The 24,617-nt window shown below is 38.7% G+C and overlaps 2 protein-coding genes across 2 annotated transcripts; one reads left to right on the top strand and one right to left on the bottom strand.

The window, feature by feature from the left end:
• Window positions 1-13,821: 13,821 nt before the first annotated feature.
• On the bottom strand, window positions 13,822-15,229 carry mrm2 (mitochondrial rRNA methyltransferase 2). The gene is made up of 2 exons (XM_084744695.1): window positions 14,776-15,229; window positions 13,822-14,269 (listed from the first exon to the last, which is right to left on the bottom strand). Exons 1-2 carry the CDS (start codon window positions 15,125-15,127, stop codon window positions 13,839-13,841), a joined length of 783 nt encoding a protein of 260 aa, XP_084600821.1. The 5' UTR covers window positions 15,128-15,229; the 3' UTR covers window positions 13,822-13,838.
• A 121-nt stretch (window positions 15,230-15,350) lies between these two features.
• Window positions 15,351-23,354, top strand: nudt1 (nudix (nucleoside diphosphate linked moiety X)-type motif 1). Its single transcript, XM_084744696.1, has 4 exons — window positions 15,351-15,583; window positions 15,690-15,855; window positions 18,509-18,654; window positions 22,706-23,354. The coding sequence occupies exons 2-4, from the start codon at window positions 15,704-15,706 to the stop codon at window positions 22,876-22,878; spliced, it is 471 nt and encodes a 156-aa protein (XP_084600822.1). The 5' UTR covers window positions 15,351-15,583; window positions 15,690-15,703; the 3' UTR covers window positions 22,879-23,354.
• Window positions 23,355-24,617: the final 1,263 nt, after the last annotated feature.

Here is a 24,617-nt window from a genome sequence, read left to right as displayed (position 1 = left end):
TGCGTTTTTGATTGTCATTGATTGGAGCAAATTTGAATGCAACATTTGAGTCTAGATAGGCTCGATTAGTTGGGACACTGTAAAATGTAAATTAGAACATGATGCAATGCTTTGCTAATATTTATTATATTCAATTGAATACAGCACAAAGATAGAGACAGGTCTGAACTGCAGGCAGGCCAGTCTGGTACCTCAACTGTTGCTATATTGTTGTAACACGGATGGAAGGTGTCTTGGTATCGTCTTGCTGAAAAAAGTAGAATCATCCCTGCAAAAACATCATCTGGATGGCAGCACATGTTGCTCCAAGACCTGTGTGTACCTTTAAGCATTAACAGAGCCTTCACAGATGTGCAAGTTAACCTTGCCACAGGCACAAGTACACCCTCAGAAAGAGCCACCCCTCTCTCAATCTGACTGTCCCTGGAGTTTGAACAATAGCCCCGGAGCAAATGCAAATGTGCAGAAACATGGAGGGAAACTAAACATTGTTGATTTGCATTTGCTAACCACAACATAATGACACAAAGCTGGTTGAGAATTGGAAAATTTTCCCTTTAAATACCAGTTGACTGCTTTCCTGGAGACACATTTGTCTTCATTTTACACAGAAGAGAAAGATGCATATGAGATAGTTAAAATGATGAGCTGGATTATAGCATTTTAACAGTGCGTGAGTGCAATGTTGTTTGTTTTGACGGATTATTGTATGTCAGCACTGATTCTGATAATCCACACCATCTTAAAATTGAAAAGTCATCCAGTTTAACGCACAATAAATTATATGAACATTTAAAATCACAGCTTCAATCGACCAAGAACTCTATAACGGTAACAAGTATAATTCATTCCTCTTGCATAACAATGAGGATGTGTTTTTCCTCCACATTCATCAACCTCCCGCTGCTCTTTAGTCTGAGAGAATGTTAGATGCCTTGCCAAAAGTGTTGTGTTCCTCTCCTGCTGCTAAAATGACAACTCCCCCAATAGGTGAAGTTTTGCACCTTCCAGGAATGAGACAAGTCGACCATAACAACCAGTAGAGCACTGTGGGAGCGCGCAGACAGCTCGTCCGATCTGTCTCCCATTCTGCTTGAGAAAAACAAAACCCAACACAGAGCCTCTGGTTGTACAAGCAGCTCTCCATACAGTGCTGACATGAACCCAAGGGGCAGCCGCTGCACAACCATGTCAAGTTCTGCCTTCAGCATCTTTAGAAAGATTAATGAGCAAGCACACTCCAAAAGACTCCCCTGCTTCCTCTTTTCCTTTCTAAGTAATCCAAGAGGGGGTTCAGTCATTACCTGCGATGCTAAGTGGGTGAATTTTACTTCAAAGTCTTGGATTTGACAAACATTCTTAGATTTTATAATTACAGCCTTAAATTGTGCAGACACAAGTGTAATTTTGCAGCTACAACATTTTTCAGGGTTAAATCAGAAAATATTTGCTGGCTGAGTGTAAATGTGTATCTGGGAATGAATATAACTGGTTTATCTAATTCATTTTATTTATTTATCCAACTCCACTGCTTTAAAATTTTGCCTGACTTGGAATACAGATAATATAAGTCCTTCTGGCCAATATGTAAACAGATACATGAAGTAAGATGTCATACAATTAGCCCTTGCACCATCTGTCTTCTGCCCAGTCCTCACTCCCTGTTGCATTTTCTCATTTTTTCCATCCACCAGCAAGCAGATCGGCCTCACGATTCCCACAAGATTGCTCCCCACCTGTCCCATGACAAGTTAATTAAATGGAAAAGCAAACAAAAAGCCAATTAAAACTTAGATTCAATAGTTCGGCTCTTTGCACGGTGAGAGCACTTAAACTGAGAAATGCTGAATGCATGTAGTTCTACTGTTGCAGCCTGTGTAATAATGATGATCCATCAGGAGTTATCATTTCTTTGTTCACTGAGAACCAGCACTAAAACAACTTGTTTCTTATATGGTGAGGTAGGAAAAATGCCCCACAACCATTGTGCGCAGTGGAACTGCAGAGATGTAAAATAAAGATGAAATTGCTATCACTGCAGCCATGTCAACTCAAGTCAAGTTTATTTGTATAGCACAAAATCATAAACAGTGTCTCAGCAGACCAACAACACTGGAGTGTCACGATAGCTTTGGGGTTTAAAGACACTGACTATGTAATTGCAACATCCCCTTTCTCGTATCTGACTGGGGATTTTTGTTGCCTGACATCCCTGCTCTCCTCCCTGCGTTCCCTGTCAGCCTCGCCACCATCCACGACCAACATGAAGGCAAAGATCATTTTTAAAAAGTCACAACATCAGTCCAAGCAGGAGGAACAGAAGCATTGTAGTACACTGCTCCGGCACTTATGAGCAGAATTGTCTATTACTTGTGGAGGTTTTTTTTGTTTTTTTTTATTTCAGTAGCATTTCAGGTTTGATTCCCTTAAAGATCAACCATATATGACTGATTATAATACATTTCCAGTTGAAAAAGATATATTTAAATGCAGTCTTTGGATCAGTTTCCACTGCTTGTCGTTTAATTTTTTGTGTCAGACTCCTTTTTGCCTCCGGTTTAAAATTCATAAATATGTAACACAAATTAGCACAGTGAAGTCGAGTTGATATGAACTGAAATTAGATTAGTGATTTAATTATTATATCTAATGACACTACTACTTTAAATAGAAATTTGAAGCAGAGTTTTATTGGTGTCAGTGTGCCAGAGAAGGTGGAAGGATGGAAGGTGCAGCTTTTTATGCTGACTCGAGTTTTGTATCACTCACTATAAAGAAACAGGTTTCTGCCAACTGAGCTGGCTAACTTCCGTTTCAGCCCTCCGTTAAGGTGACGGGGATACAATGTTTATTATCATGTGGCTCTTGTAGACTTTGCAAAAGTTATCAAACTGAATTGATCAAATTCTGATGTGAATGGAATCATTTCACCAGAGTTGTGTTGCTCATCCATGGATGGTTACTGACTGTGGCAGAGAACCTGTGGGAATGAAAAGCTGAGTACTGAGAGCGAAACAATTTCCACAAATACAGTAAATATATGAATTGCACAATTGTGTGAGTGACAGACGGGGCCCTGTCTCATACCTGGTGCACAGTGGATGGGGCAGATGATGCAAGCAGCATTGCTCTCTTACACCAGCACAGCTGTCATTTTCCCCACGTTTACAAGATAGCAAATGAACTTGTGCCTGTCTGTGCGCCCATGAGTGGGTGGTCTAAAACTGAAGGTGTGGCCAGATGTTTTTGGTATCTTATGCAGGGCACATTGTAGTCAACACCACATGCAAAGACCTGGTGGACATGCAAAGTCTGTGGCACAGATCTGCAAACGACGCATTTGGCTGAGGCGCACACACACGTCTCACCAATCACAAAACACTCTTGATTTATGTTAAGGTTTTTTCCTACACAGGACCAATGAATAAGGAATTATCATTATAATTATGCTTAAGCTTATAAATCTCAGTAGACCTGCAAAGTGCACACAGGACGGGATCACAGCCCTCTATCAGATCTTACAGATCAGTCAGCATGACAGCTGGTGCAACTGTAGTGTTTGTGTCTGCATGTTTATTAGGATCCAGAAAAACAAGGATTACACAATTCTGATCTATGATGTACAAATGAACCAGGTGATATATCTGCCCATAAGACTGACCCGACTCAGGGATAAAAAGGTCTGTGTACTTCTGGCAGGGCCTGGTTATATATACCAGTTGGATAACCCATGTGTAATTGCGCATCACTTCCCTAAAACTTAAGAAACACTTTCTGATTCTGTTTCCTCCACCCGCAGTAAAGTTAGCAGGAGTCCCAGCCGATAGCCTTGTCCATGCAATCACTGTCTCTGTTTCCTCCAGTAAATCTGTCATCATGCTGCAAATGCTTGCGCCTAGGGCACACCTGCTTCTTCAAGGTGATGGGAGCTGACTTTCTGATTGGTTTATTGTATGTTATGCCCAAAACCCAACCATGAATTAATCAAGGCACTTGTGCGCAGCTGATAAGGTGTATCCCACCCTGTGCGCCCATAGCAATAGATGACAAAGGTGGATTTGGACACACCTTGAGTAAAACCCCTCCACCTTGCACTTTGAATCCTGTGCTTCAGATCAGGCTCATGGTCTCGCCTCTAGTAGCAAGCAGAAGGAACAATGCTCAGCCTCAGCTACAAGGTTGTGCATCAGTGTGGAAGGTGTTTATTTGTGCCAGTAACCACTGAGAGAAAATCAGAATCTAACATTATTTCTCTGAGTCACCGGCTTTCTCGCTACCAGAGGAGATGAGGACTTGTCACTCCCAAGTCAGTGAAAAGAGTCATCTGTTTTGAACAATTGATTCATGACTCACATATCACTACAGTGTGCAGATTTACACAACACCACTGTACCCAGGACCTTTTCCTTATTCGACAAAACATAATAGACAGGTAGTTTGAGTCTAAATATTTACAGGCAGGGCTGAAGTGCATTAGAGAGGGAGGGGAGGTGGCAGTTGTAAGCATTCAAATCCTCTGACCAAATCCATCAATTTCTCAGTTACAAGCAGCATTTTGAGGCTCATTTGAACTCAATTCTCTCTCTCATCTCGACTCAAATCGAGTCACCTCGGTCTTCATCATCCATGACCAGTTTGTTCTGTGATGATAATGAGTTCATTAAAAATGTAGATTCACACAATCCAAAATGGCTGCGCTTCAGAGATTCACAGAGGTTGACTCTAACTAGAACATTCACTGTCTTCATTGACTAACTGCAGACAGCTGTTAAAAAATGCCAATTGATCGGTATCTTGACAGAACAAGTCATCTGGTTGTGCGCAGATTAGAAATGGACAAAGCCTTCACAAGAAAAAAGGGGGTGTAGCAAAAGAGGGAGAAAATCAAATTAGCTGATTCACAGGAAACATGATATTAAGATCTAACCGTTATAGATGCTTGGAGTGTTTACAAAGACTGATAAGTGGTCTTTTTGGTCTTCAAAGGAGAGCTGACGATAATAATGAAGAATTATTATTCATGAGCTCCAGAGTGTTTAAAGCTATATGTTTAAAGGGTTTGATAAAGAGAGCTGCCACTTCTACACATAATCTTTCATCAGCTTAGATCTTCTCTTGTAAGTATGGCAGTTACTATATTGACTGGTTAGTTCATCGATGGATGGAAAGCTGTGTGGAAAAAACGGTGAGCTTGCAGATTGCAAATATCTTGTCTTATATTTCCCTTCTAAACATGTAGGAGAAACTATGTTGGCTACGAAACCTACCTAAAATGTTTGATTTGACCCATCTGACAGTCTGTTCTCACTCCCAGTGTGTCAAATACGGCAGATTTTTAAGCATCCAATGCTGCAAAATATGATACTGTAGGTATCCCTCGACTGTCATTTCTGGAGGTGCCCTTTTATATTTTTATTAATATGTTGTTGAAGTCAGGTGATGCTGTATAAGAAGTGAAAAAGCCCAACCTGTACTTAACCAACTTGTCAAATAGCGACAATTTGTCATCACCCCTCAGCATCTCATGCTGATTTACAAGATACCCTTTAGCAGTTCTTTGACACACACCGCTAAATGCTAAATGCACTATTAATTTAAAATATTTAACATGGCATGATAAGAAACTGTACTGTAATGTTAGCATTTAAAGTAGACATTAGACATTAGGAATGCTATTCCGTTTATGCCACCCCGACATAAGTCAGGGGCCCACCTGAGTCACCCTAGTCAAAAAAGTCTGAACACACCCCTGCTCAGCAGACCAGATAAATCTACAGTACGAGAACATCAAGGCACCATCTCCACGTGTTGCTCTTTCTCAAAAGGTAAAAATTAATTCAATAAACGTCCAAATAACATGCCACGCACAGAATTTTGAACACGGTGGCCCACTTCTATTTGATAAATGCTCATTTCCTGGCACACACATCCATTTCAAGATCAAATCCGATTCATTAACATATTCTGGTGCGTAAGAATAGACAGTCTGTCTTTTCTTATTTCTCTCTTGCTGTTTTAATTAAGAACAAATTTAATTTTCTTTTTGGTGCTTATACACTAATGAAAACGTACTTATGAATATACTATATTCAATCTCTGCTATATTCTGCCAAAAATGCTTTTGTTTCTTCATGTTTCTTTGCTAAAACCTTACAATCTTAAAAAGTCTGATAAATTACCTGAAGCAAACCCACACTGACAGTAAGAATGTTAACATAAGGTCATTAGCTTTCAGTTTCCATCTGCAGTCTTTTTCCACGCGTGTTAGTAAATGTCAGGCTTAGCTGATGCAGGGATGCAAAATGGTGCCACTGAGTGCAACCTGTGCTGTTTGTTCTCTGTAGCCTGTGTTTTGTTTTTCTCTCGCCTCTTTAACCCTCCTCCCACAACCATCCTTCACCTTGTTTGCAGTAATGCTCCTGACATTTTTCGGCAGGACTGCGGCAACCTCAAAAAAAAGCAAAGATCACGAGGAGATTGCTTGATTATTCACCGACATGTGTCCTTTTGTGCTGATGGTGCCGGAGAGGCAGAGACAAAACACCTGTAAGTTTTTGGCAGACTTTAGCGCGTCACGGTGTGAGATGCACTGAAGCGCTGTGCCTCCAATATCATGTTTGAACAGGCATGAATATTTTAATTGCACGCTTCATTTTGAACTCCCACATTTTGTGAGAAACTGAGTTGTTTACAGGGAAATGTCCCGGTGTCATTATGTCAAATGTCTTGCCAAAACATCGACATCATAAACTGAAAGTGGTACCAATAAAAAGAGTTGCAGTCGTCACACTGTCCTGAGATTTCAGATTCATTTATTTGTGATAGAAGATGGTATGAAATTATCATCATAATAGTAGTCATTACTTTGTGTCAGTGAATGCCTGCCTTGGCTCGGTCTGCTAACATTCAGGGACAGGCTCTGGGAATAATGAATGTTGTCAGACGAGCAATTCATTTTGGCAACTCAGGTCAGCCAAGGGAATGAATGGCACGATGGTAAGAAATGATATTACCATTTCTTTAATTTCCTGTCAATTTGAGGCTTTGACTGTGTTAATATTAGATAGACTGTTTTTATTATTGTAACTGAGCAAAATTTTTTAAAAGGAACTGTTCCTTCATTTGCAAAATGTACCAAGTTTTAGAGTTTTGTAGCATCTTATAAACATCATCGGCTAGTTTGCATCTGAAAACGATGACATTTTCTAAATGACTCCAAAGTCCAGCAGCAGCACACTCTGTGAAAGCATGCTTGGAGTGGAACAAATCAATTCTGATTTCAAACCATTCAAGATCTTTTCTAATTTTACATCTTCTGCAGCCCTTTGACACCACAGCAAATAACGTCAGAGCACACAGAACATGGCAGGTTTATCTAATAAGAACTCAAGTGAACAATTTTTTTCATAATAACCTCAGAAAAAAAAATCCTCCCAAAGACTGTGTGTTTATGCTCAGATACTTCCAGGTAATAATTGATCAAGGTGACACGAAGCCACAACTGCTAATACTCACCTTCATCCTCATAATCATCCCCACCTTGTGCATGCGTGATCAACGGACATTTAGCTTGTCTGCAGCTTAATTTCAAATACTACACAACTGAATACCTCTGGACTGATCACCCCAATTTTTTTTGCTCACATTTATGACTTTATGTTGACCTCTGTGATTTGAAAAACTCTGAAAACCCTTTTTTGTGTCTCCATGCCAGTGACACCAGTGGCCAGAGGCATTATGTTTTCAGGTTGTCCCAGAATGTGATATCTCAAGAACACCTTGAGGAAATTTCTTCAAATTTGGTTCAAACATCCACATGGATTCAAGGATGAACTGATCAGACTTTGGTGGTCAAATGTCAAAGGTCAAAGGTCAAAGGTAGAGGTCACATTTTTAGCCATAACTCCAGAATTCCAATGTAAATTACGACAAAACAACACAGAAATATCTAATAGGATAAAATGATGAAGTGATGACATTTTATATCCAAAAGGTCATGTCAGATCTTGTTTCGACTTTGGACAATGAGTGTATGTTGAGGTCATGTTAATTTCTAAATCTCCGCCGGTTGCATCTGGCAGCTGTGGTGACATTGCAGTAGGTGCTTCACCATCTGTTGCCTGGCAGGTATCTGCACTCTACTGAGAGCACTAGATCATAAATTACCTGTTGCACATAAACTGACAGAAAGTAGAGAAAGAACCTATTGATATTTGAAGCGTTTTACCGGCTAATATCTAAATATGTTGAAATATGCCATATATATTTTTAAACAAAGCACATAAGCTGTTGTTTGAAGCATATTAGACATTTTGTTTGTCTGTTTGATTGTAGGCATACACTGTACACTAACTCTCAGAGACCAGCAGTGATAGAAAACAAGATGAATAAACCAGATAAATAAGATGAGGTAGCATCCTCTATCTATTATAAATAAAGGTCCTTGGATGAAGTAGCTAAATGTTATGGGTCACCTTTGATATCCTATTGCGCTATTAAAGTGCATAAAAACACACTCCACAAAAGAAACAAATCAGAACAGTTCAAAGAGTTTTTTCTGCAGCAGATTTGTTTTCAAAATCCAGACAATTATAGAGGCGATTACAGCATCTCAGCCACACATCTGAATTTAAAATCTGCAGCTCTCCAACAGCTTTTCTCTTTTAATTTACTAATATTTACATCTGAACCTGCAGCTGGCCGGAGTGAAGAATGAATTAACCTGTGAATGAATCATCATTCATCCTGAGCCGGAGTGCCCATACCACAGTGGAATTTACATAAATCCCGCAGTAATTTTGGAATAATTTAAATCTAAATAGCAAAGGGCTGAATAATCAACAAGTAATGAGAAGTAAAATTGGTCATCTGTTCACATCTTTCACTATCTGCTTCATCAACAGGCATGGCTGCACTCATTCATTCCAAACAATCATCTTTAGAGGTCAGTACCCCCTCAATGTAGTTAATTTTACCAAGAGGCATGAATGTTTCAGTTCGGACTGTATTACTCATCACTCCTGAGACAGAAAGGCTAAATAGCAGCCTGTTTAATTTATTCATGCGGGCCATCTCTTCCTTTGCAGCCATAAATGCAAATTCAGTCTTGATGAGGCTGCTAATTTTCATTTGGTGGAATGATCAAACTTTAATTCGGAAATAATCTGACTTCAATAACAACGATAATTTATCAGCTATTTTAGGAAATTTATTTTGTAAGAGACTGATCATTTCCAGCTTATTTGCTAGCTCTCATACACAACCCTAAATTATGCAAGCAAAGAAAATGACTTCCATAAAGTTCAGTTTCACCTCAATTGCTTTATTTCACAATAATGACCTACTCACTGTATATTATCCTGCTTATTATATGCCTACTTACTTTTTAAAAAAAATCAATAATTTGAACTAAAACATTAATTTAAAAAGGATTCTCTTGATTTTGAAATTATTTTATTGCTCCTTCAGAGTCAGAACCAGAATTGTGTCCATGGGGAGGACTCTGAAAATGTGGAATTAAAAGTTTGTCTTCACTTTTAAATCTTTAGACTGTTAGACTAGAAGTTCTGAAAGTTAAAATACCATCCATATTCTGAATATTAGATTACTAGTCATGATGTCAGTTTTAATGTCAACTTTATCAACCTTATTTTAAGAAAAATACGTTTTATTCGAAGCATCATGGAAGAGTACTATAATAGCCACAATCCTAAAATGTAACAGCGACATCTCATCTCATCTTTTTATCCAGAATGACCACAGCTCCCTCATTTACATGTATCAGAGATTAGTTTTGCCCTGTCCAAAACCGCAGTGACGTTCAGCGTTGCCAGAGGCAAACACAGCAATGTTGTACTGCGACTTCAAAATGATCATATATGCTGAAACAAGCTGTGGCCAGGCTACTATACTGAATGACAAAACTTTGCAATGAGGACCATATTACATGGAGGCTCCTTCATCTGAATGAGATGGCAACTGTGGATCATGAGCCAGTCGCAGCCCATAGCACAATCACTCTCTCTGCTCTTATCCATCAAAATAAAAGCCTCAGATTTGCATTGAGTCACTGCTTTACGCTTGAGGTGCTGATATGATTGATTGCTTTCAAATGAGGTTTTGTTGCCGGTTTATGGAAATATCAAAATTATGGTGATTTTTGCCTTTTTTTTTGTAATAACACCTGGTAACGTTGACATACAGGCCAGAGGCCATTGCTGCATCTACATATATATGTCTATGGTTTGGGTTTTGGTAGATTCTGGGGAGGTTTAGGCATAAGGACTGTGATTGGGTAAGGTTAGGGTAAGAATATCGGGGTAAGCCAATCAGAGGCAGAGTAGGATGGGTCATGCCTTCCCATCCCAATCTCAGAAAACAAAGCCTTCCTGGGACTACTTAAAGTCTAGGTGTTTCACCCAGGGGTGATGCCTGAGTGTTGTGTGTCTGATATGCGTTCTCACTGTCTCACATTCGTTCGTGTCATTACTTTTTTAGATCCGCTAGCAAAACCATAACCTCAAAAGTTGCTTATCCAACCAACTGTGAGGAGTTTTTAAGTGGTTAAGATGAAAAGAAATTGGTTGAAATTTGACTGCGTCTTGCTGTTTCTAGATACAATGATATTTGCATATCTGTCCCATGGTCCCCATCCAACCAGTCAGCCATAAATCTATTGAATGTCTTTGTAAAAGTTTGAAACTTTGAAAAACTTTACTGAAAAATGTCCACCATGTAAAGCTTGTGTTTAAATGTTTAAATGGACTTGGCCCTCAGGTTCTCTGTGAATATATCAGGAAATTACAGAGTCACAGCAGATCCACCTGAGCAGCCTCAAGTGGCAATTGTAAACTTCAGTTCTGTGAAACATCTTTTGTGGGCAAAGTTATTTGCACATGCATGAGAAATAATGTATTAAGAAGGGAAGTGGGCCCACTGAGAATGCATATGCATAGTGCCCAAATCTTGATGAATTACACTGGCAGTTATATGAGGAAGGTCTGTACTGTGAATCCCTATATAGATTTCTGTGAATTCAAACATATGAGTTTTGTCTTTTAAAATACAGCTCCGGTAGAAACATTTTATTACTGCGGTTCTAAATTCTGCTTAGACCAGAATGAGATCAGTATGAAAAATCACAGATACAAACAAAATAGAGGGCCCTTTCCAAAGTGTTCAGCACAGTAATTTAAAGAAAATCTCAAAAGAAAATCTGTCTACTGGGCTGAAAACATTTTCCCAGGAAATGGACATCGCTCCACTGTCAGAGAGCAGAGCCCAGCAACACTCGCAGCGTGCCAAGCTTCAGCATCATCCCACTTCCCATTAGTCATGCTGTATGTGACTCTTATGTATTAGGTTTTCCCTTCATAAGCTCTCAATGAGAGAATGATTACATATTTCTACATGGCTGGCAGTGCAAATTATTAGCATAAGCAGCATTGGTAAATGACTTTCTGTAACAAAGCAAATACCAAACTGGCTGTGTAGAACAAACACTGTGGGGCAAACAATAACTTGAGAGAAAACACAGCAATGGGCTCTTGAGGAATATCACACTGATGATTCTTGCATAGGTTTACATATTACAGATTCTCTGCTGCTGCTGCTGCTGCTGCTGCTGTGTTAAGTTTGAGGGGATAAAAATCAGCACCAGCAGTATGTGATGTGTCCGAGCCTCACTGATGCCTCAACAGTGCCACCTTTTGATCAAAGTTATAATGCAAAGCCTCTGCATTTGTCTGAATCTGCAGAACACAAATTGCTCATTTTAGGACACACATTAGAAAGAAAAAAGTCAGTTCCTATGCAAACCTATTCCCTCTGCACTGATTTATTCAAAGAAAGCGGATGTTTCAGTCACAAGGACTTTTCTTAAGACACAGCGATCATAAAGTCACATAGTGCTTAAATACAGCCTGTTATTACATATTAGTCCACAGCTGTTAGGAGGAAAAAAGGGGGTGAAGATACTGATACTACACTAATAATACTATGAAATGAAAATAAAGCAGGGAAAAAGAAAGAAGAGAAAAAAGACAGGAATATAAGTGAAACATATTTATAAAAATAATCAAATGAAATATAATTGAAATAAGATTTAAAAAATAATAAGTAATTAAGTTTCCAAATTAGTGGTATATATACAAAAAACATGTCATTTTGTAATTTTTAAAAATTATTTTATTTCTTTCTCTTCTTTCTTTATTTTTTTAATAATTTCTAATAACAATAATAAATTAAATATAATAAAACACATAAAAGAAAATAAAAAGAAAAAAACAAAGAGGGAAAAACAAAAAAATCTCATAGTCTTATAGTCCTGAACTCCCACTAATTTGGAAACTTAATTATTTTGATTTTATTTCATTTTTTATTTTACAAAATGTTTTTATTTTTATTCTTTTATTCCCCCCATTTAGTGGTGTTGAGGTTTTTATTTGACCATTTTAATTTAACATATCATCACTCTTTCCCCTCCTCCCTCCTTTTTTTGTGGTATTAAGAGGTGTGTGGCTGTTATATATTTTGAGGATTTTGAACAAGTGAGTATTGCATGTGACTACAGAAACACCTCCAACACAGCTGTGGACTATCATGAAATTATGGGCTGTATTTAAGCAGCACCACCAGCACCCAGCAAAAGCAGTGCTGGATGATGCCTGGGGGGGGTCAGGGTAAAAGAACAGAGAAAGTTTCATTTTTAATGAGTAAAGAAGTGGAGAAGCTTGGACTGGAAGAGGGAGGGGAGGCCTCTCAAACACACTGGTCAATTATACCACCAAGAATCCTACCCACACCAGAGTTAGACTTTTATATATTAGATTGCATATGAAAGTACTGCATATTCAGGCATGGTAATGAACAGGCTAAAAAAACAACTGGGAAAAGTATCTTCAGATTTATACAGATCCCAAGATCCCAAAACAGGAAAACAGGAAATCAGGCTTTGCCTGTTACATCCCAAATCTGGAAATTGTAAAGCTCAAGCAACTGTCTGAGGGGGTTTTAGTGAATACAACAGAGCTGCTCGCTATAATATGGGCTCTACAGTTCAGACTCAGTTTTAATGACTCTGAAAGATAATAAGCTGGGGGTCGAGCAGAGCTTGTGGTGGTGGTGACTGTCGACTCTGTTTGCACAGACTGGAGGCATGATGGGTTTTCTGTGAGTGCCTGCACATGTTGAGGTAGATGGGAATGAGATGGAAGACATGGCAACTACAAGGGCAGTAAGGAGGGATGTTGAGCTGACTGTTGGCATGATGATATCTGATATCTTTCCACCATCAGGGAAAACATAACAACTGAGTGGCAGTTGGAAAATGAAAAAAAGGGGCGGCATTATATCTCAATATATTAGACTGTAAAGGTAGTGTTATCTGTTATCTGAGTGAAGACACGCTGCTATGATGAGAAGACTCAGACACTGTGGACTGGCATGAGATCTAGCCAAGATGAGAAAGGATTGGATGGATTGTTTGGAGCCTGCAGGAAATAGCAAACAGTTAAACATCACACCACATTATCACATGAGGGAATACAGTCAGCCACAATGAGGAGTCTTCTTAACCCCACAGAGAACCAGGCAAAGACAGTGAAAGCAGTACTTCACTTCAACACTTCCACAGGATTACAACTTTGGAAAGAGGCGTACCCCCAACTGGTTGCTGGCTTGAGAAACATCCTTCTGACTCAAATGTCCGCACTGTGTTTATAAATCAGCGCAGAGGTGATAAGTGTGTGCAGGAATTGACTGCTGTCTTTTTGGGGGGCTTTCACTCCCTGAACCACACCTTCTACTCATCAAGGACGCAGATTAGACAAAATAAAACATCATTTTATTGGCTTTCTGTACATTTTAGCGAAGAAATATCTCTCAGCTGAATCCTTCCTGCTGGCGTTTGGCTTTACGGTCCGAACACTGGCGAACACGCTCGAGAGTTTCTCCTGGAGTTTGTGAGCGAGGATCCCGTCCCAGTATTTGCACACCAGCGAGCCCCCCGGCCGTAAAACCTTCTCAGCCAAGTCTATCAAAGACAAGCACATGGCAATGAGCTTCTCGTGGTCCATCTCTCGGAAACCGCTGGCGTTGGGCGCCATGTCGCTCAGGATGACGTGAGCCTGGCCGTCGGGGAGCAGCTCCAGCAACTTGGCGTGCGTGGCGGGGTCGGTGACATCATGACTGGACAGAAAGTGGGCACCATCCAGAGGTGGAATGTGCAGCAGATCAATGCCAACAACTGTGCCCTGTGGTAACTCTGGATCTAAGACACAAGAAAACATTCAACTGTAATTTACATGCTTACTTGCTTATATATTTCTGTGGTATGTAAACGTTATTTGCATTGTTTCTACAGTTTTTCCAAAGTCAAAAACCTTTCAAAAATATTCAAGATCTATTTTCAAGCCTTTTCAGCACTTTATATCTGTGGTAAACTATATATTTATATACATTTACTCAAAATGATGGGCTGGGATATGTTTTACATGATTAGTTTAGTATTAATTATGACAAATTTGTTCCTAACATTCAAAATTTTAAGGAAATGCAAATCACATCAGTCTTATTCTGGCAGATATTATGACGCAGATTCTGTAAACCTGCAGTAAGTTTTAATGATTTTCTTTATTATCTATAGGTTTAAAATTGCTGGATCAACTTCAGAATTTGAGAGAAGGGAGACGTTTTTTTCACAGATCTAGCCTTTCCACACAAAGTGCACCAGATGCACTTATTTTGTCCACTCCTGTCTGTGTCTGTCTGTCTCACCTGTCCCGGCTGAGTTGACCCTCTGGACTGCCACCTGGCTCCAGGCTCCGGGCGCAGCTCCGCAGTCCACCACACTGTGTCCAGGCTGCAGAAGTCTAAACTTGTCATCTATCTCCAGCAGCTTGAAAGCGCTTCTGCACCTGAAGTTTTGGGCGTGAGAAGCTTTAACATACGGGTCTCTGAGCTGCCGCTGCAGCCAGCGCTGCTCCGCACCTGTTTTACCCTTCTTCAATAAACACAACGAAGAGTGCAGACATCTCCTCTGGATGAACCGGCACAACATTGTTTGGACTGTGCAGGGCCATGTGTTCCGTATTGTCAACTGCGCTTGCGTGGAAATACAGCTCGCCATTGGTTTAAGGCAAATACTGTGCGTAACACCTATATATGTCCCCTTACTGTAAAACACTGACAATAATAGTTCCTACCTCATCAACACATTATATATTGATATACAAAAAACATTAATTTAATGGTTTTTTTTAAATCATATCTTTAGTGGGTGGTTCGACTGAAGGACACGCCGGCCGGTACACTAAACCTCAGCAGTTTCTAGTCGAGCGTCTATCAAGGTAACACATTCCAACTGATCTTTCAAGCAATTGATGGGACCTGTTAATCCAGTCTGGCGTTGATCCGACCAATCCAGTACTCTTACACGTCAGCGCGTCACATGACGGAGTCTGTGGTGCTGCACGCGGGAGTTGTTCAACGTGTTGTATACAGTGACCTATCTCTCCGTTTATTTCCTTCATTATTTAGCGTTTGTTCTGCGCTTTTCTGGTCTCACGGAGCGTAAATCGGACAGGTGAGGATGTTGACGCAGTGTTGACTTTGCTCACACATTACAGCGTAGTGCAACTTAATGCATGTAATGCTGCGTCAGGCAGTGTTTACATTGTGTTTATATAAAGTTTCCGCAGGTGAGATGCTGACCCACAAGCTGCTGACCCTGGTGCTGGTGGTCCAGCCGGGCAGAGTGCTGCTCGGCATGAAGAAGAGAGGATTTGGGGCTGGGAAGTGGAACGGCTTTGGGGGCAAAGTTCAACCTGGAGAAACCATTGAAAATGCTGCAAGGAGGTAAAATCATCTCGGCGGCAGTGTTGCCAGATTGGTCTGATGTTTTCCAGCCCATTAATTGCTCAAAATCCCCCCCAAACTGTTTAAAAAAATAAGAAGAATTCATAAACAAAACAAAGTTGTGGTTGATTACAATTTTCAATATCACATAATTGTAAAAAAAAAACAATTCAAGTGTTCACAAGTGCACTTGAAAGCAGACAGGAGGCCACAAAATAAGTATAAAACCATTTATCATTTCTGCCCTCTGCCTTAAAAATAATGAAAAATAAAACGACAGCTCAGATAACAAAAAAAAATGTTTTATCTAACTTGGCAAACTGCAACAAGCCTTGACAGGACGCCAACTTAAAGTGTAGTCCCCCACACACAGAGACATAAAGAGGGGAGAAGGAGAGAATATGAGAAACAAGTACATGCAATGGCACGCTGCCACAACCCTGCATTGGGTTGCAACAGCTATCAATGTCCTCTCAGCAGAATGAATGAAAATGAATTCATATCAAAGTTGTACTGAGTGACTGAGTGTTCTCATAACTAAAGAAATCCAATTCATGACTTTTTTTTAATATACTGTAATTTTTTTAGGTTTAAAATAAAAAAAAATAAAAAAAAAACAGCCCAACTCCTGTCCACCCACACAGGAAAACCCCCCCAATCAAACGGAGACGATCAATCACTGCATATCAGGTGTCTTCAAGAACCTTTAACATTTAGACCCTTCCTTTTAAGCTGACAGTTTGGTTGTTATTCAGTATAATGTGGGATGCACAGATGAAGGCCTAAAGTATTTTTCACAAAGCCTGAATGAATTTAACCAAGCAATTAAAGCAGCTGTGAATTTTATATTTATCACTCCATAAGCACAAAGCATTTCTTCTTTTAATTATGTGTTTTCTTATAGATTTTAGAATCTGTAGAAGGAATAAAAGAAAATTTGATAAGATTTAATCAGGGGTGGAAAAAGTATTCTTATCCTTTTCTACTATAATGGAAAATACTCTGTGACATGTCATTTATTACTTTGTAATGTAAAGCTGTCATAACAAAGACATCAGACACAATGTCAACTTTGCATTAAAGATGACATGACATATTTAACTGATTATAGTTTCTTTATAAAATCTGTATCTGTTAGGTAACTACAGTCATCCGACAAATGTAGTGGTCTAATAAGTAGAACCTTTAACTTGGGGTTGTTTCTGGAGTGGAAGTATGAAGTATTATAAATTAGAAATACTCAGGTAAAGTACAAGTACCTCAAAACTTATACTGAAGTACTTGAATAGGATAGAAAAGAATAGAAATTCTTTGAACAGAAATCAACAAAGGAGTGCTATTTCTGAGCAGTGCAATAAAATATAACAAATAGAATAACAAGTAGAATACTAGCATATAACTATTGTGTTTTTTAGTAAATGTACTTAGTTACTTTCCCCACTGGATTTAATTGAATTCACAATCCATGTTTCAGCTCCACGGTGCTTATTGTCACATCACAGCTTGTTCTGCATAATAATATCATGCCACAGCAGATGAATGAGATCTGGAGTCATGTCTTTGTATTTTAAAATCAATCAGTGTGTGTGTTTCCAGAAAAAAAAAAGAGAAAATACTTGTTAATTTAAAATGTGGCTTCACATGCTTTGTAAGCTCGACACAATGAATAAAAAGCTGGATGTGAATGATCATCAGTCACCAGCAGGATGTTTGTTCTAAAGCTGAAGGAAGGAAGTCCTGAAAGCAATTTGGCCGAGTACCCTGATGTTTTCTCTCAGTATGAGAAAGACCTGCTTTGTGTAAAGAACATTGGAAACCAAAACTAATCAGCAAAATCCAAAGACTTTGTTAGTTTGGGTTTTCTTTCAACGAAAGTATTTTGGACAGCCAGATTATATTGGTGGAAGCAAATTACCAGTCCTAGTTCTTTGTGTCAGTAAAATAGTTTGTGATTTCTGTGTTAGCTTGAAGAAACAATCAGAGAAAAGATCTTCAATCAAATCATTCGGACAGAATCTGCTGGTAAATGACTAGATTAAAATCTTCTAACTCATGTCACATCATAGTGTTTAATTAGATTTAGCTTTGTTTTCTTTGCATCATGATGACGATGTAAAAAGGAAGACATGACAGAGGAACAAGGTGTTTGGTGATCAACGTGCTGTAATATACATCTCAATATACACATTTTTACTAAAATAACAAACTAAATTCTGGAATGGTGACAGTCTTATAGAATATGATATATTTCTGCAGAGTAAGACATTTTCAAGACGGTGGTTTAATGAATGAAAGAGGAGTCTGTCATGTGTTTGTATGTGAAACAAGTCCACCACCAATCTTTGAAAGAAAATCCTATTTTAACACCAAAAAGCGATGATTAGAGTATGCTGCATGTAAATAGTTATATTAAAGGAATAGTCATTTTAATTAGACATTTAAAGACATAGGAGTATTGTCTTTTTTTTGTAATATTTTGTGCATGCAAACATCATCAACAAATATAGTTGACTAGATTTTACACAAATAGACCGTCTGCCAGTGAAACACTGACTTTACCTCCTTAACTTGCTTTTAGTCTTTGTGAAGTGTACTGCGAGTTTATTTCTAAAATAAACGTTATCAAATATTCATTTGGTGTTTTCATTTCCAGAGAACTGCTAGAGGAAAGTGGCCTCACGGTGGATGCTCTGGAGAAGGTCGGAAATATCAAATTTGAATTTGTTGGAGACCCACAGCTGCTCGACGTCCACGTTTTCAGAGCCGACACTTATAATGGAGAACCGACAGAATCGGAGGGTATGTTTACACAGCATCACACTGAGCTGGAGTGATAAAGGATAATTCCAGCAGATTTTTTTCCAGGGTTTTATGTTGGTAGGAAAATCATAACCAGAGTCTCAAAAATGAGAAACATAAAGATAAAGTTAGATTTTAGGCAACTGGAGCTTGAAAACGGCACTGTCATTTTTAATGGGAATAACTCTTAATTCACCTGTAATGTATTTACTGTAATAAATCATAAAATGACACATCATCAGAGATGTTATTGTTTGCCTATTTCATGTTCATTTGAATTCAAATGTTTGCCAGTGTCTGTTTATCATTACTAATCTTTTACAAGGAGTAGATGTTTATAACTCCTGCAGTGTTCCTGCAGCCTGCCTGAGCTTCCTGGTGTCTGGGGAGGAGGGGACAGAGAGAAACAACTTGCTTCCAACATAGACTGTATATTAAGTAGGATTTCAACCTATTTAATATACTGTCTATGGCTCCAACTTGGTTTTTTGACTGCCAAAGCTTCTTCTTGGTAGATAAATACTGATCATGTAGGTCGTGACTGATGACATGTTGTGAACTCCCAAGTGGCTGAGTTGATAAAAGAAGTTTGTTTTGTTACCGGTCTTTGTAAGAAAGGTATTCCTGCAGTTTACACAAAGCTGTTCAGATAGTCGTCCATCCATCCATATCAGTGGTTGGGTCGCGGTGACAGTAGGCCGGACACGACGTCACCCTCTCCGGCAACGCTGTCCAGCTCCTCCACCCCAGCTGGCTCCTTTCAACACAAAGGTACAGCGTTGTACTCCGAGCTCCCTCTTGTAGATGTCCGACATAAAAACAACAAAAAAACTGCCATACATTTGACCCGACAGACCCCCTTTTTTTTATCTGCGCTCATATTGTCGCTGTTTTTGTTGCCTCATGTGTCGCTGGGGCAACTGAACCGCTTTGAACCAAATTGCTCCTTTAATATTAAGTTGATTTAAAAAAAAATAGTCCCACTTGTTACCATGATAAAACATTCTCATGCATTAAGAGGAACAACTATTTTAATTGTGCATGATTCCAAGTAACTTAAAAAAAAAACACTATAAAATTTCCCTCTTCAGTTTAGGTTCCCCAAATCTTAACTTCCTATTATGTTATCTCAGAGCCAGTCCAGTTGCTTCGTGGAAATTTTAGTTTTGCATTGTCCTCCAAGTCTAGATAATGAGGCTTTGGCTCACTGTGTGTCCAGCTCAGATTCATATCACCATTAAACCAAAATAGACCAGAAGGATCCCTCTAAATAAACTGATTGAAACCTTTATCTGGAACTTTTTCACAGATATGACTGTGAGTGAGGAGAGCTTCTCAGTCAGGGGGAAGAATCTATAAGTATGCTCTCAGTAGTGGAGACTAAAAGACTGTAAATACACAAAGGAAAGAAGAGGCCTTCAGCAGCAGGAATGCAGAGGCCTGCAGTGATCTGTGTTTCCTGAGAATTGAGTCAAGGTCAACGGGGTGAAGTTTAGAGAGACAAAGTAAAGTGCAGCTCATAGAGGACTGAGACATTAGCACTTGACCAAAGAGTCTGGAGGGCAAGAGGAGTCAAACAGCCGGAAGGTGAAGAGATAAAGGAGGGAAAAAAAGCTTGAATTAAATGTGCCAAAGTTTGTGCTGAAACTCAAGTTTCAGAGACAGTCTGAGAAAGAGCTACTTTTTCTAGTTCAGGACAGCAAAAGCTGCATGTTTTATAACACAGTTCAGTTACAGGAGAAGCCTTGGTGGAAAGTTTTCTCAGACAGGAAACTAATACCAAATGTGTTGTCAAAAGTATTGATAAATATCGATACTGAATATTTGAAATGCTTTCGGTTCCCATTTTTCGCAGTATCAAACTCCGGTACCACCTGCACTTTCTCGCTCTTTCTTCTCTCCAACAGTGAGCTGACACTCACCACAGTCCCGTCTCCTCTAACTTACTCACAGTAACATCTTCCTCACGTCACTCATCTCATTTTCTGTATTGGTTGTCAAGTTATAGGTTTGTTATATTTATCTTTCAAAAAACATCTGAAATTTTATTCTCTCAGTGTTGAGTCAGTTTTTTCTCGTGGTATCAAAATTGTTATCGATCAGGGGACTGGGCTACCCTGAAATGATGTAGTTTTATAATTTCACTCACACACCCAAGTGACGACTTATGTTCTTTAAAGGAAAGTTGAGTTAACAAAGAACAACTACCTTATTTAATCCAGTGAATCACTTTTTAGGAACACAACTGAAGATTTCATGTCTTTTTAGTGTGATGACGTCATAAAATATGATGACAGACAGTTAAAGTTTTATTCAAAAACCTCAATAGAAGCTTTGAATGTAAAAAAAAATTCTATTGGATACAGTCCCAGTAATTTGTCACTGTAATGATACTTTTATAATGGCACACCACACTGTCTGGCTGTGAATGAGTACAAGAGATGGAGGACAAAAATCTTCAGTCGTCATTCTGTGCAACACTTCATTAGTTAAAATGAGGCGTCTTCAGTCTGAGTGGAGATCTTACGAGGTTCCTTTGTACGACATTCCCTCTTTTTGTCACACAGCTCAGCAGGGAAACGCATAGAGGGAATTTGTGCTAAAATGACTATAAGATTCCCACTTTGAATTGTTCATCTGAAGCCTCACAGAAGCTTCAGAATGAAGATTCTGTTGCTTTGGTGTTGAGCCACAAAAGCATTTCTTCATGGCCAGTGAACAATAACTCCTGTGTGCATGTAGATGTGTGAGCATTATTTTAAGACATACTTCAAAAACACAAAGCTATCCTTTAACTTTATTTCAAGTGTTTTTTTTTAATATTCTGTTTAAAAGAACATTCACTGTTCTTGTAGAGAACAGATTGTACAGTGGTTTTCAAACTTTTTGTGCCCAAGGCGCACCAAAGGGCAAGTCAAAACCTCGAGGCTCACCTGTGTTTTCTTCCATACAAAATAGCCCCCATCACCAACCTAACAAACGCAGGCAATGAGTATTAACCAATCAGATGCAGAGATCCCAGATTGTGTGTTGGGGGGGAAACAGGCAGCAGTTAGGTCTGTCATGATGTCAGATTTTCACTACATTACACTAAGTGTGGCCAAAAGAATTTGGGATTATTGCAATATTTATAGAAAATCTGAGTGTGTGTTCGTATCCATTGAATATAAATTTTTGCAAATCATTGACTTCTGTTTATATTCATACAGCATCCTATTTGTGAATGGGGTTATACGTAAAGACGTGATTATTGTTTTAAGACAGACTTCAAAAACACCAAGCTGTCCTTTGAATTCGAAATGTTTTCTTTTTTAATATTCTGTTTAAAAGAACTTGTCCTTGTAGAGAACAGATAAGAGAGTGGCTTTCAAACTTTTTGTGCCCAAGATAAACCAAAGGGCAAACCAAAATCTTAAACGTTCCCAAAAGAATTGACAGTAACACTATTAATGCAATATCTATAGAAAATCTGAAAATGTATGCCGTGACACAACTTTTTTTTGTGCATTTTGTCTCTTTTTGGCGAATGAATTCAACTCAAAATACGAGTCCAGGGAGGTGGAGGAAGAGTCAGCACTTGTGTTTGTGCTAAATAAATTGCACCGACCGGGGGGGTATTTATCATGTATTATTAACATGATATCAGTACTTCATTTTTTAGGTTTATTAAGATTTTTTTAGGGTGTAGAATGCACAAAGTCCTGATATAGTGAATTAAATAATCATTCATCACTGTTAGTATAGTTGTATAGTGCAGTAATGTATGGTTGTGACAGCACTGGGAACCACTGAGATAAGATCAAACAGGAAAGGAGTTTGAAATTGTTTTTATCTGCACTGCGTTAATAAGTGTTTGTCAGCTACTTATGATTTTGTAAGTACTAATGCTAAATTGATTTAATAATTCCCATTATGTACTGAACAGTGATTGAAATGGATCATAAGTGGCAAAAAAATAACAGAGATAAGTGATACCCATTAATTTGTGATCCTCTTGTAAAATCTCAAGGTAGATAATATATAATTAATTTCTCTCTCTTTTGTTGTCTAGAAATGAAGCCTCAGTGGTTTAAAAGTGACGAAATTCCCTTCAGTCAGATGTGGGCGGATGACATCATGTGGTTCCCCCTCATGCTCCAGAAGAAGAAATTTGTCGGCTACTTTAAGTTTCAGGGTCATGACGTGATCCTCAACCACAAACTGGAGGAGGTGGAGGAACTGTGAGTCGTCTGGGAGGAACTGAGTTTCCAAGGACTTTTATTTGAAAACATCAGCCTCCCAGATTTCCTCTAAAAATGCTGAAGTTAATCGTTTTATACTGTTCAATGTTTTTTATCGCTCGGTTTCATTTGTGGGAGGAGATGGAGGACTTTAGAGAACCATGTTAACTGTACCTGTTGAGTGTTTATATATAAAATTGCACTTAAATTTCTTTTTTTAATTAAAGAAGTAGACTGAAAAAAGTATCCAATCTGTCACTTTATTTTTCAGGATAACTGATTTAACACAATTTGGAGAAAATATTTACAATATCTACAGTAATAATTTTATTGGGTTTCATATTTTGTGCAAGTTAATTTGATTCCTGATACTTTTTTTGTACAAACAAATGTTCCATACTGTATGTAAAAAAAAAAAAAAAACAGTTTCTTCATAAAATAAATGTTGACACGTGTGCACATATCCTGATTTGCATACTGGCATCAATCATTTCAACAGTCAGTTCGGAGTATTAGAGATCACATCAGTTGGTGAGAATTTGTGAGGTAACTTTAAAAAGACAAGCTCATATATGGCATTAATTGTCCCTTTTGATTTTTTTTTTTTTGTTGTTCAGATTTAAATATACAAAGTCCTGATAAACTACATGTGTACATACACAAATGTGCATCATTTCATTCCAACTGTGAAAATAATCTTCATCTATAAAGTGATATGGCCAAAAATCATTAAGGATTTCTGAAGTGAGGTTTGTATACGACTCTCATCCATAGTCAGTGTATTACTTACACTAGATGGCGCTGAGCACACCCCCATTTTGGAGAAGCAGCAGGGATACTGAAAGGTTTTCGATCAGTTTGGATTAAGGAAAAAAGCCTGGCTTATTTTGATAAGTCTGGCTAATTTAAGTGAGAGCTTCGTTCCATGACTGTGGCTTATAGGAGTCCCTGCTCAGGTACCACTGAACTAACCTGCTCTGTGGCAGGATAACTGTCAAGATTAATTTAGCTGTGTGGCAAAGAAATTCCAAAGAACGGGGACTAAACCAGTTCCAATCCAGTGACTTTTTTTCTTATCACTTCCATCTGTGCAAAAACACAAGTTCAGAGCCTTTTCTACATGACTAAGCATAATTATATGTCTAATTTAGTTGCAAAGAATGTTTATTTTTGTGAGTTTTTGCCTTTTTTGCTCAGATTGCAGCCAAAGATCAACAAGAAAAGGAAGACAGAGAGGGCTCGGGTTAGAATCAAACCTGTACTCCTGCTGAGGCTTCAGTTCATGAGGCAGACGTTCCACCAGGTGAACTACTGAGGTGGGCGACGCAGCACAGGATCATATTGTATTGGCATTTACTTTGTATAAATTTTCCCTCAATTTGCTAATTGCAGCAGTAGCGACCTTTTTATCTGCATATTCCTCATATAGTTCAATCTGCAGGGTTTGTTTGCCTGCTGAGAATCTCTTGTTTTCCCGTCTTTTTCTGACATAGTATCCTGTTTTTGACAGTCAGCTGTTCTTCAGCTTGAAGTGGAACAGCTTAAACCTTGAGTGGAACTCAAGCCAGGCTTTTTTTTTTTAACTTAAACTCAGATTTCATCCTTGATGGAACAGCCCCCCCGGTGTATAAAGGAGTGCCTTGATCAGTTAGTTGGTTTGTGTTATGGTGTAAATTCAAACTAATCCTTTAAAACACCAAACACATAATAACACAAACTAACAAACTGATCGAGGCAGCGGTA

The sequence above is a fragment of the Lutjanus erythropterus genome, chromosome 19 (assembly GCF_056507025.1).
Source record: "Lutjanus erythropterus isolate fLutEry1 chromosome 19, fLutEry1.hap2, whole genome shotgun sequence".
Lineage (NCBI taxonomy): Eukaryota > Metazoa > Chordata > Actinopteri > Lutjaniformes > Lutjanidae > Lutjanus > Lutjanus erythropterus.
The sequence above is the reverse complement of the archived record's forward strand: the minus strand, read 5'-3'. Positions and strand labels throughout refer to the sequence as shown.

Bases quoted from the DNA above. Each gene is read 5' to 3' on its own strand.
- mrm2 (XM_084744695.1), bottom strand. From the start codon at position 15,127: ATGGCGAGCTGTATTTCCACGCAAGCGCAGTTGACAATACGGAACACA. The intron at 14,270-14,775 runs GTGAGACAGACA...CTTGTGTCTTAG, and splicing joins GGTCAACTCAGCCGGGACAG to ATCCAGAGTTACCACAGGGC.
- nudt1 (XM_084744696.1), top strand. From the start codon at position 15,704: ATGCTGACCCACAAGCTGCTGACCCTGGTGCTGGTGGTCCAGCCGGGC. The intron at 15,856-18,508 runs GTAAAATCATCT...TTTCATTTCCAG, and splicing joins ATTGAAAATGCTGCAAGGAG to AGAACTGCTAGAGGAAAGTG. The intron at 18,655-22,705 runs GTATGTTTACAC...TTTGTTGTCTAG, and splicing joins AGAACCGACAGAATCGGAGG to AAATGAAGCCTCAGTGGTTT.